This window comes from Styela clava, chromosome 8, assembly GCF_964204865.1.
Source record: "Styela clava chromosome 8, kaStyClav1.hap1.2, whole genome shotgun sequence".
NCBI lineage: Eukaryota > Metazoa > Chordata > Ascidiacea > Stolidobranchia > Styelidae > Styela > Styela clava.
This window is the reverse complement of record NC_135257.1, coordinates 5,258,567-5,277,086: the sequence shown is the minus strand read 5'-3', so window position 1 is coordinate 5,277,086 and position 18,520 is coordinate 5,258,567. Positions and strand designations below refer to the sequence as shown.

At 33.7% G+C, this 18,520-nt stretch overlaps 1 protein-coding gene and 2 long non-coding RNA genes across 4 annotated transcripts; 2 read left to right on the top strand and 1 right to left on the bottom strand.

The window, feature by feature from the left end:
- Window positions 1-4,376: 4,376 nt before the first annotated feature.
- On the top strand, window positions 4,377-6,560 carry LOC144425652 (uncharacterized). Its single transcript, XR_013477578.1, has 2 exons — window positions 4,377-5,082; window positions 5,171-6,560. It is a non-coding gene; the product is annotated as an uncharacterized LOC144425652 (long non-coding RNA).
- A 567-nt stretch (window positions 6,561-7,127) lies between these two features.
- Window positions 7,128-8,082, bottom strand: LOC144425651 (uncharacterized). Its single transcript, XR_013477577.1, has 2 exons — window positions 7,717-8,082; window positions 7,128-7,459 (listed from the first exon to the last, which is right to left on the bottom strand). It is a non-coding gene; the product is annotated as an uncharacterized LOC144425651 (long non-coding RNA).
- A 1,261-nt stretch (window positions 8,083-9,343) lies between these two features.
- Window positions 9,344-17,218, top strand: LOC120345821 (rab5 GDP/GTP exchange factor-like). 2 transcript variants are annotated; one of them, XM_039415377.2, is made up of 11 exons: window positions 9,344-9,883; window positions 10,270-10,472; window positions 11,559-11,770; window positions 12,347-12,525; window positions 13,173-13,388; window positions 13,688-13,790; window positions 14,256-14,353; window positions 14,861-15,025; window positions 15,322-15,524; window positions 15,631-15,746; window positions 16,159-17,218. In XM_039415377.2, the coding sequence occupies exons 1-11, from the start codon at window positions 9,779-9,781 to the stop codon at window positions 16,308-16,310; spliced, it is 1,752 nt and encodes a 583-aa protein (XP_039271311.2). In that variant the 5' UTR covers window positions 9,344-9,778; the 3' UTR covers window positions 16,311-17,218. The 2 variants fall into 2 exon arrangements, with proteins under 2 accessions (XP_039271311.2, XP_039271310.2); XM_039415376.2 differs by having other exon boundaries at window positions 11,556-11,770.
- Window positions 17,219-18,520: the final 1,302 nt, after the last annotated feature.

Sequence of the window (18,520 nt, the reverse complement as noted above, 5' to 3'; positions counted from 1 at the left end):
GAACAAATATCACTATGCAAGTTTTCGGAAAAGAATTGTTGGATTTTTCGTATCCAGAGCCTTTCGTACGGAGAGTTTCTACTGTATACAAGTTTTTCGTGATATTTTTTGCTTCCATTTTTTTGTGATTGGTGAATAAAAAACGATTTGTTGATCGATTCATGTGAAAACTTCATTTGGGAATTGAAAGTTTCTTCATACGTTTACAGTGATCGTAGCGGCTGCTATCGATCGTATCGTCGTTTCTTCCAACGTCTTAGTACGGTGTGCCATACTTCCTTTAGCTCTTTAATACAGTTTCACAGTCTTTCAAATTCTGAGATATTTTTTAACAACAGCATTAAACGGTTCGGCGACATACATATTCGACATAACAAATGAAGCGCCATAAGTGTCAAATCGTTACTAATCTTGATGATGCCACCTCATCTGTTAAGGTTGACAATACTATTCTGATTTAGGCTGCTGATGTACTGGGTTAAGGCTGCACGTTCACCGAAGGTGACCCAAAGATACCAGCATAAGTTACTACTGAGATGGAGTGAGAGGGGGTGTTACGAGGTTGTAGTGTAAACCAATAAAATGAAATAAGAACATGATAAAACTTCAAAAATAATATTTAGTTATGGAGGAGAATGGGAATGATCAATAAATATGACAAGATTTCGCTTTAATTTATATAAATTTACGATTCCGTTGATTTTAACATAAGTTAGGGGAATTTCCCAACTTTCCGCACGGTGAAATATTTTTAAAATTTAATATTCGTTTTATATATCACCATCAAATACACTGTATTAATGAACTGGATGAGAAAATATTCTTTCTTGGATAAATTACGCTTTAACTGAGTTAAATAGACGATTTCTCAAATATTTTCATCAAATTGGGGGGAATTTCCCTACTTTCCGCACGGTGGATTTTTTTTAAATTTTAATATGTATTTTATATTCGTCCACCAAATACACCGTATTAATGAATTGGATGAGAAAATATTCTTTCTTGGATAAATTACGCTTTAACTGAGTTAAATAGACGATTTCTCAAATATTTTCATCAAATTGGGGGGAATTTCCCTACTTTCCGCAAGGTGGATTTTTTTTAAATTTTAATATGTATTTTATATTCGTCCACCAAATACACTGTATTAATAAATTGGATGAGAAAAAATTATTTTTTGCATAAATGGGTTATTCCCTGCGCTCCCAAAAGCGTACAATCTAGATTCTAAATCTGAACCTATCCTGGTACACCCTTTATATTCAGGTTGTGCGTCATCTTTGTGTCCATATTTCGAGAGTACCGAATTTCCCTACTTTCCGCACGGTGGATTTTTTTTAAATTTTAATATGTATTTCATATTTGTCCACCAAATATACCGTATTAATGAATTGGATGAGAAAAGATTCTTTCTTGGATAAATTACGCTTTAACTGAGTTAAATAGACGATTTTTCAAATATTTTCATCAAATTGGGAAGAATTTCCCTACTTTCCGCACGGTGGATTTTTTTTAAATTTTAATATGTATTTTATATTCGTCCACCAAATACACTGTAATAATGAATTGGATGAGAACATATTCTTTCTTGCATAAATTATGCTTTAACTGGGTTGGATAGACGATTTCCTAAATATTTCCATTAAATTGGGGGGAATTTCCCCACTTTCCGCACGGTGGATTTTTTTTAAATTTTAATATGTATTTTATATCTGTCCACCAAATACATTGTATTAATGAATTTGATGAGAACATATTCTTTCTTGCATAAATTATGCTTTAACTGAGTTGGATAGACGATTTCTCAAATATTTTCATCAAATTGGGGGGAATTTCCCTACTTTCCGCACGGTGGATTTTTTTTAAATTTTAATATGTATTTTATATCTGTCCACCAAATACATTGTATTAATGAATTTGATGAGAACATATTCTTTCTTGCATAAATTATGCTTTAACTGAGTTGGATAGACGATTTCTTAAATATTTCCATTAAATTGGGGGGAATTTCCCCACTTTCCGCACGGTGGATTTTTTTTTAATTTCAATATGTATTTTATATTCGTCCACCAAATACACTGTATCAATAAATTGGATGAGAAAAAATTATTTTTTGCATAAATGGGTTATTCCCTGCGCTCCCAAAAGCGTACAATCTACATTCTAAATCTGAACCTATCCTGGTACATCTTTTATATTCAGGTTGTGCGTCATCTTTGTGTCCATATTTCGAGAGTACCGAATTTCCCTACTTTCCGCATGGTGAATTTTTTTTAACTTTTGATATGTATTTTATATTTGTCCACCAAACACACTGCATTAATGAATTGGATGAGAAAAAATTCCTTCTTACCTAAATTACGCTTTAACTGAATCAAATTGACGATTTCTTATATATATTTTTTAATTGAGGGGGAATTCCCTACTTTCCGCAAGGTGGATTTTTTAAATTTTAATATGTATTTTATATTTGTCCACCAAACACACTGCATTACTGAATTGGATGAGAAAAAATTCCTTCTTACCTAAATTACGCTTTAATTGAGTTAAATTGCCGATTTCTTATATTTTTTTCTTCAATTGGGGGGATTTCCCTACTTTCCGCACGGTGGATTTTTTTTAAATTATAATATGTATTTTATATTTTTCCACCAAAAACACTGCATTAATGAATTTGATGAGAAAAGCTCCTTCTTACCTAAATCACGCTTTAACTGAGTCAAATTGACGATTTCTTATATTTTTTTCTTCAATTGAGGGGAATTTCCCTACTTTCCGCACGGTGGATTTTTTTCAAATTTTAATATGTATTTTATATTTCTCCACCAAATACACTGTATTAATGAATTGGATGAGAAAATATTCTTTCTTGCATAAATTATTTTTTAACTGAGTTGGATAGACGATTTCTTAAATATTTTCATTAAATTGAGGGGAATTTCCCTACTTTCCGCACGGTGGATTTTTTTTTAATTTTAATATGTATTTTATATTTGTCCACCAAATACACCGTATAAATGAATTCAATGAGAAAATTTTCTTTCTTGAATAAATTACGCTTTAACTGAGTTAAATAGACGATTTCTCAAATATTTTCATCAAATTGGGGGGAATTTCCCTACTTTCCGCACGGTGGATTTTTTTTAAATTACAATATGTATTTTATATTTGTCCACCAAATACACTGTATTAATGAATTGGATGAGAAAATATTCTTTCTTGCATAAATTATTTTTTAACTAAGTTAAATAGACGATTTCTTAAAAATTTCCATTAAATTGAGGGGAATTTCCCTACTTTCCGCATGGTGGATTTTTTTAAAATTCCGATATCTATTTTATATTTGTCCACCAAACACACTGCATTAATGAATTGGATGAGAAAAAATTCCTTCTTACCTAAATTACGCTTTAACTGAGTCAAATTGACAATTTTCTTATATTTTTTTCTTAAATTGAGGGGAATTTCCCTACTTTCCGCACGGTGGATTTTTTTTAAATTTTAATATGTATTTTATATTTTTCCACCAAATATATTGTATCAATGAATTGGATGAGAAAATATTCTTTCTTGCATAAATTATGCTTTAACTGAGTTGGATAGACGATTTCCTAAATATTTTCATTAAATTGAGGGGAATTTCTCTACTTTCCGCACGGTGGATTTTTTTTTAATTTTAATATCTATTTTATATTTGTCCACCAAACACATTGCAATAATGAATTGGATGAGAAAAAATTCCTTCTTACCTAAATTACGCTTTAACTGAGTTAAATTGGAGATTTCCTATATTTTTTTCTTAAACTGGGGGGAATTTTTCTACTTTCCGCACGGTGGATTTTTTTTAAATTTTAATATGTATTTTATATTTGTCCACCAAATACACTGTATTAATGAATTGGATGAGAAAATATTATTTCCTGCATAAATGACGCTTTAACTGAGTTATATCGACAATTTCTTAAAAATTTTCCTTTAATTGGGGGGTATTTCCCAACTTTCCGCAAAGTGGAATTGTTTTAAAATTTAATATATGTTTTATATATCTTCATCAAATTCACCGTATTAATGAATTGGATGAGAAAAAATTATTTCTTGCATAAATTACGCTTCAACTCAGTTAAATTTTTTGCATCCATGTAGCCGCAATTAAGTGAATTCGCGACAACTGTCGTGGAACATGGCGGGTTCAAATTTGGAAAAATTGGTAACTGTCCGCTTGAAGTGGCCGCTAGCTTTACCCAAAGCGTATATATAATACAATGACATTAAACAACATGATGCGCAACTCCGGCATTTTTGTCCGAAGATCGTATTCGATAGCACGCTCCAATGCACATACTTGACGAGACGAAAACGAGCGGATGTGCGCTGCTTTCAAGGCGTAGCACGAATGGTGTTCGTGCCTGCTTTGACAGTTGTTGTCGATTTTAATGATATTTTTGAAAGTTGGGGTAAAAAGAAATCGGTAAAAGGTAAGGTGAATACTATTGTTGTATATCACACCCGGGCATCGCACTGTTAAGTACATGTGTGAAAGCCAGCCTTTGTCAAATACTACGAAGTTATTAATTCAGTACGGTACGTAGTTGCCCATTTGCCGAAATTACATATTTACTTACCCCTTATGGTTTCAAATAGTTCATGCACCTCCAGTTAGATTTTTTTAACCAGTGAGGATATATACTCATTGTTGATTGCTGCTCATTGTAACATACTATTACGCATTCACTTTTATTTGCGTATTGAATCAAAGTGTTAACAAGTTCACCTAACATTTCACTCATACCGGTCTATATTGTATAGTCTGATTTCTCAAGTATTTGGAGCCACGAATGCTTGTAATTTTCTGACTAAAGCCTTTTATTAGTTGGTTTATATACCAAATTCAGTAAAATATTTTTTAAATAAAACATGAGATATTGGATTTAGTAGCTTTTCCATTCTGAATCATATAGACTGCTTTATTTATTCTTAACGAAAATTAATAAATCTCCTCTCTTTCTTCAGATGTGAAAGTTGTGGACAAACCTGTCTAAGCATTGTGAGACTCTTGCAGCACAAGAGGCAATAGCAGAAATAGTAAGTATATCAATCAAGAAATTAAGCCGACATAAAGCAAAACTTTCAACTATTCGTCTAATCTCAATTTCCTATTATTTATCCACAGGACAACTATAGCAGACGGGGAGATATCAGAAGTCTGGCGACATATCAGTGACAGTGTGATTCCAAGAAATATAATGCATTTGAAAATAGAAAATTGCAATAGAAAAACAACCTATGGAGGCATGCAAAGACATTTGACCCTCCGGTAGAGTTGTGTATGGCCCCCACATCCTGCAGAGCTTGAGGAAAATAACTAAAAATTCCAAAGCGTAAGATTGCATAAGCGGTCTTATTTGTAAAAAGGCACAAAACACGCCAGACATACTTAAAACAGCTTTGGAAATGAGGATTACGGGTACCTCACTGCACCTGTGTTATATTTGGTTCATCAACTTTTGGTAGTACTATAGAAGAAATTCCGGAAGGGGTATATTCATCATTCATGATAAATTACTATCATATATTTTTTGAACAACTTCAATCTAGACCAGGGATCTCAAACTCGCGGCCCCAGAGAACTTCCAGTGCGGCCCTCGAACGTTTAACCATAATTGTAATAGTATTTTGGAAGTTTTTTTTTTTTTATCTAAATGTAATAGATTTTTCAAACCTTCTAAAGTGAAATTGATTATTCACACAGAAAACAATTTACTGAAAGTAGTTTTGGAATATTGATTTTTTTTGTCCACATTTTGACCCAATTAAGAATACACATCAAGCTAGCAAAAGAATACTTGAATAAAACACTTGAGTAATTAAATTAAACGCAAAGTACATGAAGAAGGTGGCATTTTCGAAGAAAATGGGAGTTGTAACATTTCTGCTCTTCACAAAATTCTGAAGCACATTATTTAATTTGTCATATTTCCATCAATACAATCAAAAAACACAATAAGCTCAGCAGTCAATATGACAAATTCGAAGACCAACTTCGAACAGAAAATTTCCATGTGTTTGTATATTAATATAATTATACAACGACTTAGTTACTAAAAATCAATATCAATAATAATTCAAGCAATCCTATGCCACGCAATGTAGTGCGAAATGTCTTGTCGAAAAAATCTGTCATTTGTTTTTTTACTGATCTATACATGAAATGATAAAAGTAACTTTTTTGCATTACTGGAATTAATTAAACATTCGTAAAGATCCAGATAAACCCATGATCATGTGGCCTCGTTAGTTAGAGTTGGTACTATAAAATCATTTCAGACTGGCCTTAGTATGCTGGTGACACAAAAAAGATGCCAAACGCCAGGACAAATGTAATTATTAAAACATTGAGTTTATACTGTAGTATTTTTGTTAATTTTAGGTTCATATATTTAGATTAAGTTATTTTTAGTGTATGTATTATTCTTTCCTTATTCAAAGCTTGTTCAAAAATGATTTTGATGGTTGTACATAGAATTTTACGATTTTTTATAATAAATACTGTAACTTGCAAATGTTGCAATAATAGTGGAATGCAAATATTAATATGTAATTGCATTTGAAATTGAAGAAAATAATAAAACTTAATCCAACTGTTTAGTTGCATCACAATATATGTCACAAACTAAAACTATCTTAAAAATATCTTTTAAGTATACATTATCAAAAACTGTTTGCGGCTCTTTTTACAATTTTCAAAATGCAATGCGGCTCTCGAAAACCCATGAGTTTGACACCACTGATCTATTCTAGACGATTCAAGCATTGCTTTGGGAAATTATATCACTTCAATTAAATTGAAATAATCTCGCTATATTAAATACAAAATCGTTGCTATCATAAAGGTAAACCAATTCAGCCACTCGAAATATACTGGCCTTCACAAAGCAATGGAGGCAAAATTGAGAGTTCATGAGCTATGAACATTTGTTCTTTTCTTTGTCTTGAACTTTCCATACTCCACAGCCCCTATTAATTTTTTTTAATTTTAATTACCATGTGTTGGTCATACATATCTTTAACTTGTATTTTCTGTCATGATGTATTATCTCAATGTGCCAAACTATTAATTAGTGTGCATATTTTGCTTCCAGATGACATAAATGTATTGTCATGTTTATTACCTCAGCTTGGAGTATTGACAAGAAAAAGGTGCCAGTAAATTAGGTAAAAAAATTTTCAACTCATTGTTATAATCAGAATTCACAATCAATAGGAATTATAAACAGCCAACAATCAGTGAGAATTATATGCGAAATCCCTCAGAATAAATTTGTCTAAAATCGGAGGAAGGCAAAAAATATAGGTAGTTTCCATCCACACAAGCATTTCAAGAAGACTTGCTCGAGCCAAACTAAATGAGCATCGTCAGGTGATCGGTAAGGCTGCAAGTTGAATTCAGCCCTGCAACCTCCTGCATAGAAGATAATATTAATTAGTGGGCTATGAGCTAAATTCCTAAATTTAAACAAACCTATCTACGATGCATTATGTACCAGCAATGTTACCTACGATTAACTGAATATGTAATATATCTAATAAATTCACCTACAAAAGCAAGTTCGATAGGTGCAAACTTTGTGTTATGGAATTGTATCGCAGCACAGTTTTGTATGACACCCTCTTTAAATGAAATTTCAATGATTAAGCGCAAACATTAAAATTACTAACTTTGAACTTTGTCATTATCTGCAAAATGTTCCACACAAATCTTTCCGCTATCGCGTTTGTAATCTTCTCTGATAAAAAAAAAACGTCTATGATGTTCAGAATTGCTCTTTACAGCTTGCCTGTTATTCCAGCTTTCCAAGTAAGCAAAACTTCTTAGATATAGAGATTATTTTGTTTCGTTACAGGCGCAAAAAGGCAGGTACTATACGTAAAAAAGACGCCGAGTAGCAGGAGCGAGCGGAAAACGGACGCGAAAGGCGACGAGAAATATGTGCATTGGAGCGTATCATGAAATACAATGTTTTGCCTGTAGTCTTATGGAGTGACGTCAGAGTTGCCTATCATGTTGTTTAATGTCATTGATATAATATAAGCGAGGCAACGCTCAGACAATGGACGCCATCTTGTGCCTATTGTTCTCGGCAATTTAACACGGCGCCTTTTGGGAAGTTTCAACACAATCATTGAAACATACCTATTATTTTCACTAATATTTTGCGTAGAAAAATTTTGAAGGTCGCGTTTTGAAGTAGAATCTTAGCCGTACATGCTTATATCCTTTCATGTTGGCCAAATTACATTTATAGTACATTAAATTGTCTTTGAAGACAAGTATACCGGTTCCGAGTTGCTTCCGAAGTAAATTGGCCATTCTTATCGTCATAATTAACCATTTGACAATGGCGTTCCTTATGACGTCACAGATGAAAAGTTGTATTTTTTCTTCGAAATTACCGGCCGACCCAACTTTGCTTCAATGGCCGTTTCTATTTTCTGGTTGACATTTTTCGGTCGTCAATCTCTCATAATGCCCTACTGCTCAGCTCAAAGCTGCGCTAGAAGAACAAATGACATTGTAGGATTGTTGCGGAGACATTTTACAGCCTCAAATTAGCGTATCACTATGAAATCTTTGGAAATATGACCAAAAATGGTTCTACGCTGTGTTTGGGGTCAAATTTAGCGCATTGGTTAGTTTTTTTTCCTAAATTGCGTTATATATTAAGATAGCATATATCTTAAAGTTCAAAATCCACCCTTCAGTTTCATTCTAGCACTTGTACCAGCGGACTTATTCGATTCGGTACAACAACACGACGAAAATTTTCCATAAGACTCCATTGTTTCGCGTTTCCCAAATATGGCACAAGATGGCGTCCATGAACTTGCTTAACATTAGGCAAGTTGGTTGCCGGCCGTTGGCTTTACCTAGGTTACCGTTCCACGGTAGATATACTGGTTCAGACAAGTTCTGAAGTTAGTTGGAAATTTGACCACGTACCTCATATTTACAGTGCGGTCGATAGGTACCCTATTTAGGGGATTTTTTAGTTGATTGTTGTTCGGGTAGGGTAGTCGGGGTAAGTTTTAGGTTGGCGAACAAGGTTCATACTGCAGTACTGTCATACGGTAGGTACCGGTACCTAACCTACGGCAGAGTGGTCCAAACCCAGGCGTCATTATCTGTGGCCCGCGTCGCCTTTGCTGAAGGGTAGCCTAATCGAAAAATCGCATTTAGTGTTGTTTCGAGGGAAATTTTGCTTTGAGAACCTCGTTGTTCGAGCACTTACATTTGCGGGAGCACTTTCTCTGTTACTGCTTTATGAAGAGTTTGAAATCTTACATTAAATGTAAATATAGCTAAACTTTTGCATGTTTCAGTGATTTTTCTGGCGTATTTTGTATGATTTAGCTTGATAAATGAAAAACAAGGATCAATCGTTTGCACAATAAAAGCATTTGTTGTTTACATATTTTTACTGCTATTGTGTCCCGCGAACAATGCAAAAATATTTTTGTGGTCCGGGAAGGCGACAACCTTGGACCACCCTGACCTACTGTATGACTGCGCCGTCATGATATTACATTATTCAGGTAATAACGTACCGGTAGGTGCGGTACCTACTGTACAGTACGGTACCTATCTTTTAAAGTTTGCTGTAGAAATAGGATAATATTGTAATACTTTCACTGTATCACGCAAATTGGCAATATCCTGCTATCATTCAAATGTTCTCAGCATTGTAGTTCAGATTTCAGGAGTTTTTTACTGAATTAAGTAATGACTTCAATAAAATCACTTGGCAGTAGAAAAGGAATACATCTTGACCAAGCAGAATTGCTTTGTAGAAATGGATGTGGATTCTATGGAAATTATGCATGGAAGGTATAACCTAACTAAATATTGCAATATTGATTGCTTCACTGTACTGCTGTAGGCCTTTTAGTTATTATAAATTGCCAGAGTCAGAAGATTGAATTTTTCTGTTTCTCAATCTTTTAATTACAAATGACAGTAGCGGGTTTTGCCCACCATAGGATAATCTTGAATAAAAATGTAATATTGTCTTAATAGTATTGGCCGCATGTTCACTAAACGCCATAAGTACTACTAGATGGCGTGGTACAAACATTTTTGCATATAGTATTCCTAACCCCCACCTAACTACGTCATCGAAAAATTGCGTCACTACGACATCACAATCACAACATAGAGCTTGCCAAATAAAAGCCATGATTGCCCGAAATGGCATATTCTCTTTTCATTTGCAGGGATATTGTTCCAAGTGTTGGAGGGAACATTATCAATCACAAAAACAGTTACAAATTGATCAAGATCATGAATTAGCAAAAAAACTTCAAGAGCAGGAAAATAAAGCTGTGACTTCCCCCATTGCTAACAGTCCTGCTCAGATATCACACACACCTACCACCCCACCAACTTCTACTGCACAGAGTGAAAGCACTTTTGCTAGGTGGGTTAGCCAGCCGCAACTATTTATATGTGATATTCATTGACTGTGATTATTCAATTTATTATTTCTTTTTAGCTTTTTTTTGCATAGCATGCTCATGCCTCAAATTTTCAGAATTCTTGTTTTTGATGTAAATATGTTTCAATTCAATGGATTGATCTCTGCTGTTTGAAATCTCATCCAATTCATTATTCATGATAATGCTGATTGATACTTTATTAATTGATATATTATAATTAGCAGTTTCATAAATTAGTTAAAAACTGAGGGGAAATTAAATCTTACCAAATTGAAATTTGAGGCATAGAGGTTATAGATGGTTATTTGGCAGTTACTCGATACATACTTTTTGTTACTACATGTAATGCTGCTTATTTCATATTATAGCAAGAAAGTTGTTTGGTAGAAATTGGAAACTGACTTATGGTACATACATCAGTGTCGCCCATAACCATTTATATATATTATAATAACAATAACATCAAGAAATTGATATGGTATAGCTTATAAAAAGCATTAAATATCATTAAATTGTATTTTATGTTTTTGAATTTTTATTTGTTTTCATTTAATAACTGAGTTTATAACCCTGTAAAAACTAAATTACCCTCTTCCATTTCTGTTATATTCATTGGCATTATAAAATGTGCCCGTCAATTTTGCGTTTTAAATTAAATATTGATTATTTAATGATGATCAATATTGAATTGACAGTCACATGACTATTCAGGAATTTGCTACCTTGATCTGATTTAACATTAGGTATTACTTCTATTATTCATCCTGTATGTATAACCTCATTCTACTGCTTTAGTATTATCTTCATGGACCGAAATATAAAAACTGGATAGCTTCAATAACCATATAGTTGATAAATTGAGTTATATTACCACTGTCATTGTTCCAAGAAAAGGCTCTTTTGATGTGGTCTATGTTCCACAAAATCGCATTACATACATAAAGCATATTCACATTTCTGCAGCATGAATTGTTAATTTCTTACATCTTGGATTTTTGGTGCATATACAGTTATTGTTATGAAGTTGTTTTCTAAAAATTCCAAAAGCATTCAATGTAATTTAGCAGCACCTTCTCCAAATTTGAGGATAAGAAAAATCGTACAAGACAGAGCTTGAAAAAACTTTTCACCCCGAGTCCGAATCATGAAGATAACAGTCCAACAAATGCAGTGTCTCCTAGAAATAATTCGGCACAAAAACAATCCCCGTCTCGTGCCGCAACATTTCTAACACCAATCTCACGGAAATCACCTGATAGCAGTCGAAAAATTTTGCTGAGTAAGTTATTTCAAATGGTGACCGTACATTTGAACCCATGTACATTTGAACCCATGCGTATATCCACGGGTTCAATCTATATGCGGGTGCTAAAACCCATGGGTTTAACTATCCGTGAAACAAAAAAAATTCCATAGGTGCAATAGCATACAGGTGCAATTGTCATGGGTTCAAATGTACGTGGGTTCAAATGTAATGGAACCATTTCAAATTTCCCATTTTTACATTTAATAACTAAGCGTTCGTTATCAATGTGTGTTCATTAAGCAGTTCCAATTGAGCATATTATTTAATCAGACTATAATAGATTAATTATTTTAAGGGGCTTTTTGGTACTCACAAATAGGCATACTTATGCAGTCATTCGACAAGAGTTGTTTCGTATTTGCATTGGACATTGCATGCAAAGATGCATATGCCCGAAGGGTTGACTCCAAACTCAAGTCCAGATAGTGGGAAGACTATAGATGTATATAGACCAGCTGTGCATATATATTGATGACTTTTTGAGCTTGTTATTCGTTCAATTCCAATGTGATTATTTTATACTTTACTGATTGTGAGAGATTTATTTAGGGCAAGATAGAACAAGTATGGGATGGCTGTCTTCTGCAACTCATGAAAGACAACAGAGCTATGAAAGTAAGCAAGCATCACACGATTTTATGGAATTTATAAAAGCATTCAATGAACCAGCTGCCAAAGATGTCATGAAACAATGTAGATCATTCATGGAAAAACTCGTAGTAAACAGAGTAAGTTTGATTCTATTTTTATCAGCCAATGCTTCCAGCTCATGCTTCCATTCTTTTGGTTTGATTTTGAACAGAATTTCGATTTGTTCATATATCTGAAGTTCATCCTTTGAATATGAAATAATTTGATGTATTTATTTGTGCATCATGTATGCGGTGAATGGGAAAGGGTAATTTTTAACAATATAATATATATTGCAAATCATTTTTCAATTCGCTTGATTCACTACGGATGTTCGATATCTTTCCATACGTTGTACTCACGAACATATCCCACTGTTTGACAAAATTTTTTTTAAAGCCATACATATTAGGAATTTACGTTCTGATTTTTCTTTTTCAAGTGATCACATGTTTGTTTGTGTTAAATGATTTGGAGGTATGTTTATCCTTCCTCTCATCGGCACCAGTAGTGCTGACTGCTATTTAGCCTACTTTGTATTGGCATTTGGCACATCATTCCAAATAACAATTTGTAATTACCATTGTGTGTTATTGAAATTGTCAAAGTTTAACATCAACTTGTAATTTTGATCCACAATTTATTTGCCATTGTAATAACTAGTATAACAATATTGACGGTCTGAATTTGTCAGTGTGAATTTCCATTCAAAATGTTGATCAAATATATTCAATTGTTGTTCCAGGAAATGTCGGTTGAAGAGCAGTCAGAACTTGTACAGGATTTTTATCAGTCGATGGCAGATAGGCTTACGACTCATCCTGTGTTTAGTAGTTATTCATCGGAAAAAGACCAGGAGGGAATTATGGATAATGTGGAAAAATTTTTAATGACAAGATTGTACAGAAGTATATTTTGTAGCGATCACACAGACGATGAAAGTCAAGATTTGGCAGTACAGGTGCATGGCATACTTCAACTTTTTCTTTGTTTGTTTCAGGTGACTGTTACTATAGTTATACAATAGTTATACAACTGTTATCAGATTTGCGTGTGCTGGCAAGCCTTGCATAGTAGATAGTATAGGATTTTCATATTTATTTCGGGGAGTAAAATGACAATAAGACTGCCTAATCATATGGTTTACTACGGCCTATCATCTGGACTACTTGAATACTGCGATATTCTTGATGATTAGGAGAAAACATTACTATCAATAAGAAGTTATGAGAAGTCATATATAATTATTTTGTTTTGTAGAAAAAGATTCGAAGTTTGCATTGGATTACAACAGAAATGTTAGATGCTCAACTGAATGAGGAAAGGGTAGATGCTGCTGCTGCTATTGATAAAGCTATAACTGGTATTTTTTCGATAAATAAATATATGTTTCATGTTTTTTAGGAATGCTTTGTAAAATTCTGTTGTAATTTATGATAATTAAGTCCTTTTAATTAAAAGTTAACAATAACACTAATACTGTTGAATAGGTTCCCTTGAATACCTTCATCTTATTATAAGCCACCTTTTACTCAGACAGAACCTAACTTTTCATCATTTTTCATGCAGTTAACACTGTTTGTATAATTCAAACTATATTTATCCTGGGAGGAAGTTACTTGATTCACCCTACAATGGCGAGGAATCCCGCAATTCTCTTTGTACATAGTTATCTCCCATGGGATTCATACCAGCCAGGGTAATCAGAGGTGCGATGGCAAGCATGTTCTCAACGCCTAGCACAATTGGCCAATCGCTTCAACAATTTTCAATGGCCTATAGAATAAACATACTAATGTAATGACACAAATATGTATTCGTTTTGTAGCTATCATTGAAATGGATTCAAAAAGAGCACCTCAAGACAAACTGTCGTGCATAACAAGATGTAGTAAACATATATTCGAATCTCTACAATTATCGAAGGTATCTGTTGATTAATCTTACGAATGAACAGTTTTCACATTACAAGGAATGTTACTATGTAGTTAATTTTTTGAAATATAATGTATTGCAGAATATCTATATGAAATACCGGTAATACTTGTTTTGCAATTCGAAGTTTGTAAGTTTTAATCATGAGTTAACATATATAACCCCCAGTAGAGGTTGTACGAGACTTAACTCCCAATCCTTCCTTAATACGTTTGGCTAGTGGATCCGTATGCATATGATGCAAGGATGCTGCATAGTAACATATGTAAGTTTTGAATATGTTTCCATGGTCTATTGTCCATAGTTGAATTGAGATGCCGCACATACGCATTAATAAATTTTATCTCTTTTGCCGACTCTGAATCATTTAAGTAATATTATATATCATTAAAACTTATCATCAAATCAAGTTTTTTTTCGGGCCAATTACTCACCAAGTGAGTCGTGCAATTTAAATTTAGTCATGCAATTTAAATTTTTTTTAAATTTCATGTACAGGATGATGGAAATCCTGCAAGTGCTGATGAATACTTACCAGCATTGATATATATTGTATTGAAAGCAAATCCACCTTTATTGAAATCCAATATCAGTTATATAACAAGATTCTCTAATCCAAGCAGATTGATGGCAGGAGAAGACGCATACTTTTTTACAAACCTTGTAAGTTAGGGAGGAAGAGGACAAACCAGATTTTCAACATTTTCTTTTGGTTGTTTTTCTGATAGGTGGAGTCTGATAGCATAATTTACAACAAGATATTCTTCTCATGGGCAATGGGTAGTCCCAAAATTACATAGCTATTTCATGAATATCTATAAGGTTTTACAATTCACTTAATAGTGGATGATATTTGCAGTTTAAAATCATGCACTTGAAAATTTTAGGATATCAATTAGAATACACATTTTGTTTTATTTCCATGTATTTCTTATAATAATCAAATCCATGTTTTTCAGTGTTGTGCCGTTCAATTTATTGACAGTGGTTTGAATGCTACTAGTTTGCAACTATCTGAAGAAGAATTTGAGGATTACATGAGGGGGAAGTTACCTCCCAAAATAGTAGCGGAGAAGCAAACTGTAGCATCTACGGAGAATATGTGCTATGGTCTACAATTGATGTACCAGAATTTAAATACTCTTGCTGTTCTTCAACAAAGGTAAGTCATCAATTAATAGTTATTTTGAAATATTCGAAAAGGCTGTACAATCACTCTTATCGGCTGTGATTTGCATTGTTAATACCGAGCTTTTTCAATTGTGTAGGGTTGACAACGTATTTGCGGATGCATCAGAACTACAGAAAGATATGGATGTTCATTCAGCTTTTATTAAAGACTCTGTCAAACAGGAACTTGATAAAAATCGGCCAACAGCAGAAGGTTCAATTTCTTTATATTTTCTATTTCTTAAAACATTAACATAGTATCATTGTTTATTTGTGAAATGAGATCCCTATATCGCACACATTTTTGACAGTTATAATAGTTTTTATCGTGTACATAAGAAGTATTAGACTAATACCAATTATCAAATAAGTAAAGAATATTAGTAGTCATACTACACACAAATACAAGGTGAAAATCCGTTTACCAGTTCATGTCGGGTACTGGATAAGTTAGCCAGTTAACTTCATTTGTTTTGTTGCATAGACTTGATTGTGGCTCATTGTAGTGCAGTGTATTGCCCTCTGAACTCAAACTTTTCCAACACGATACCAATTATCGGTAAATATTTGATGCATACTACTAGTACTATTTCATTAACAACAAGATCTATGTTTTCATCATGCAGTTGAAAGCGAATCAGCTTCAACAGAAATGCCGGATGAATTACTGGGATTGATTCAGGTGAAACCTTCTGTCTCTGCCAGGCTCTCAGCACTGGATATGGACCTGCCTACTGATAGCAACTTACCTCCGCCTTTGCAACCTACAACCTTCTGAGACCTATTGGACATGTATTTGTGTGTTATTTCTTCCTGCACTTCAACAGTGTTACAACCTAGATGGGAGTGAGGGTGCTGGTATAGCGTTTTGCACATGTTGGCGCAAACATGAAATATCGAGAATACACATTCTTTGGTACCCAACAACAAAGACCACTTTGTTGAGTTGGTGGAATCAGTTTCTGAATATTTCGATTTATATGATTAATTTGTGTATGATCAATTTGCTTTTTTTGGCGAGTCTTCTCCTGAAATATTTTAGATTGTTCATGCTGATTATAGTTATTATTGTATTACGCCAGTTCATGCTTGACTCTACCCTTGATGTTTATTGGCATTCTAATATTGTATATCAATTCAGAATGCCAAATTCAAAATCTGAATATCAATTCTAATACAGTCCTGCTTTATTTTATTCTCTTTATATATCTTCAAATTGTATTTTTTCTATGCAGTCAACCTATTGTTTCAAGTGTACATAATATTATAGATAGACTGTATGTACCGTGTTTTCCCGAAAATAAGACCTACCCTGAAAATAAGACCTAGTCAATAACACAAATTTTTTTTGGATATAGTCGATGGCAGGAAATCTCCACTACACGTTTTCAATGATTAATCTAATGTTTTGCAGTTATTTTTAATAAAAACATGGTATTTATATGTAAATGGATATCGGTTTTCTTAATTTGTATATTTGAAAATCTCGTAATTCTCTACTTTGTAATTTTGATTTTGATAAATGAGAATAAAAGACATCCCCTGAAATTGGGCCCTACTGGTATTTTTTGGAAGAAAATTGCAATAAGACCCAGTCTTATTTTCGGGGAAACACTGTACATGTATATCATTTCTGTTGGTAATCTAGTACAATTCTTTAAAATATACTGCTTAATATCTAAGATATATTTATAAGGTGTATTTATAAATGCTTACACCCTAGGTATATAGTGAAGTCGATTAGCTGTTGGTGACAATGGCGATTAAATGAAAGTAAATTAAGCCAAACCAAAAAAAAAACACTAGCACTTTTCAGATGCGCAAGGGTTGTCCCAGGTGTCGGCCTGCCCCCGGGCCGGATCCGCGTTCAATGAGCCTATAATTTAATTATAATTTAGACAAATGGCAACAAAACGCAGAAAAGTTGATGCTAAGGGCAAATGGTTTAATGGCGCAAAAAATATTCGAATGGTCAGTCTTCGCGTGCTGCTTGAAATTCAACTTCTGATCTGTGCGATAAAATGTGATTCATCGGTCAATCGTTCGATTTTTAACTTTTTTTAAATATGTACGGCCTGCCAATGACGTGCAACCTTTAATTTTGGCCTGCGAGCGACAAAATGTTGCCGACCCCTGCTTTATAGGTCTTTAAAGATAATGCCGTTGACTTCAAATGGGCGTGTTTCTAAGCACGCATTGCAAAACCGTTTTTCAAACTGGTTGAAGTTCTCGGCCACTGCAGCGACGGTAAGGTGCATATTGATTATTGGGGCGATTCATGTCACGATTTCTTTTTATGAAGTTGTTTCTCAACAGAAAGTACTTTCACGAATTCGGAGAGCAATGGTAAACTCCATCAATATTGCAGGTAAACTTTTAGTCACTGACGACTGTTGATCATTTCATTGGAAAGATTGGCACTTACCGTGATAATATCACTGTCGTCTTTAATACACTGAATCTATTCGTAATAATAAAAAGGTTGAGAATTCACGAGCACCAATGAGCGAATTTACTATGACAAATACAGTATATATACAGAGAGAGTGGCCAAAGCTTAAGTGTAAGACGTGATTGTGCTTTTTTTGGACATAGGTGAGAGTGCGCTAATAAACTACGTTAATGCATGCGGAAAGTGAACAATACGAGATTTGGTGCTATGCATTAGTATTAATATTTTTGTGTCGTGGTCCCACCCAACGTTGGTTTTTGGCAGGTTCACGTCTCGAACAAATTTTTACTTGTTTCGTACAATCTTCTGTAAGAAACACAAAAATGCGATTTATACACTATTCCCATCCCTTCACATCAGAACCTGGGATATGAACGTGCCATAAACTGCCTATTGTACATATCATCGTGGTGCTGTACCTCTTTGTCCTGTGTATTGTATTTGTACAAGAGTTTTATTTGTATATTTCATGTCTTCTGTTCTACTATAACGCAGCAGTCCTAAACTACAGTTATACTTGTTGGGGTGCATGTCCA

Excerpts from the sequence above, each read along its gene's own strand:
- LOC120345821 (XM_039415376.2), top strand. The coding sequence starts at position 9,779 with ATGACTTCAATAAAATCACTTGGCAGTAGAAAAGGAATACATCTTGAC. Across the intron at positions 13,389-13,687 it reads GTCAAGATTTGGCAGTACAG|AAAAAGATTCGAAGTTTGCA; the intron begins GTGCATGGCATA and ends TTTGTTTTGTAG. Across the intron at positions 14,354-14,860 it reads AATCTCTACAATTATCGAAG|GATGATGGAAATCCTGCAAG; the intron begins GTATCTGTTGAT and ends TTTCATGTACAG.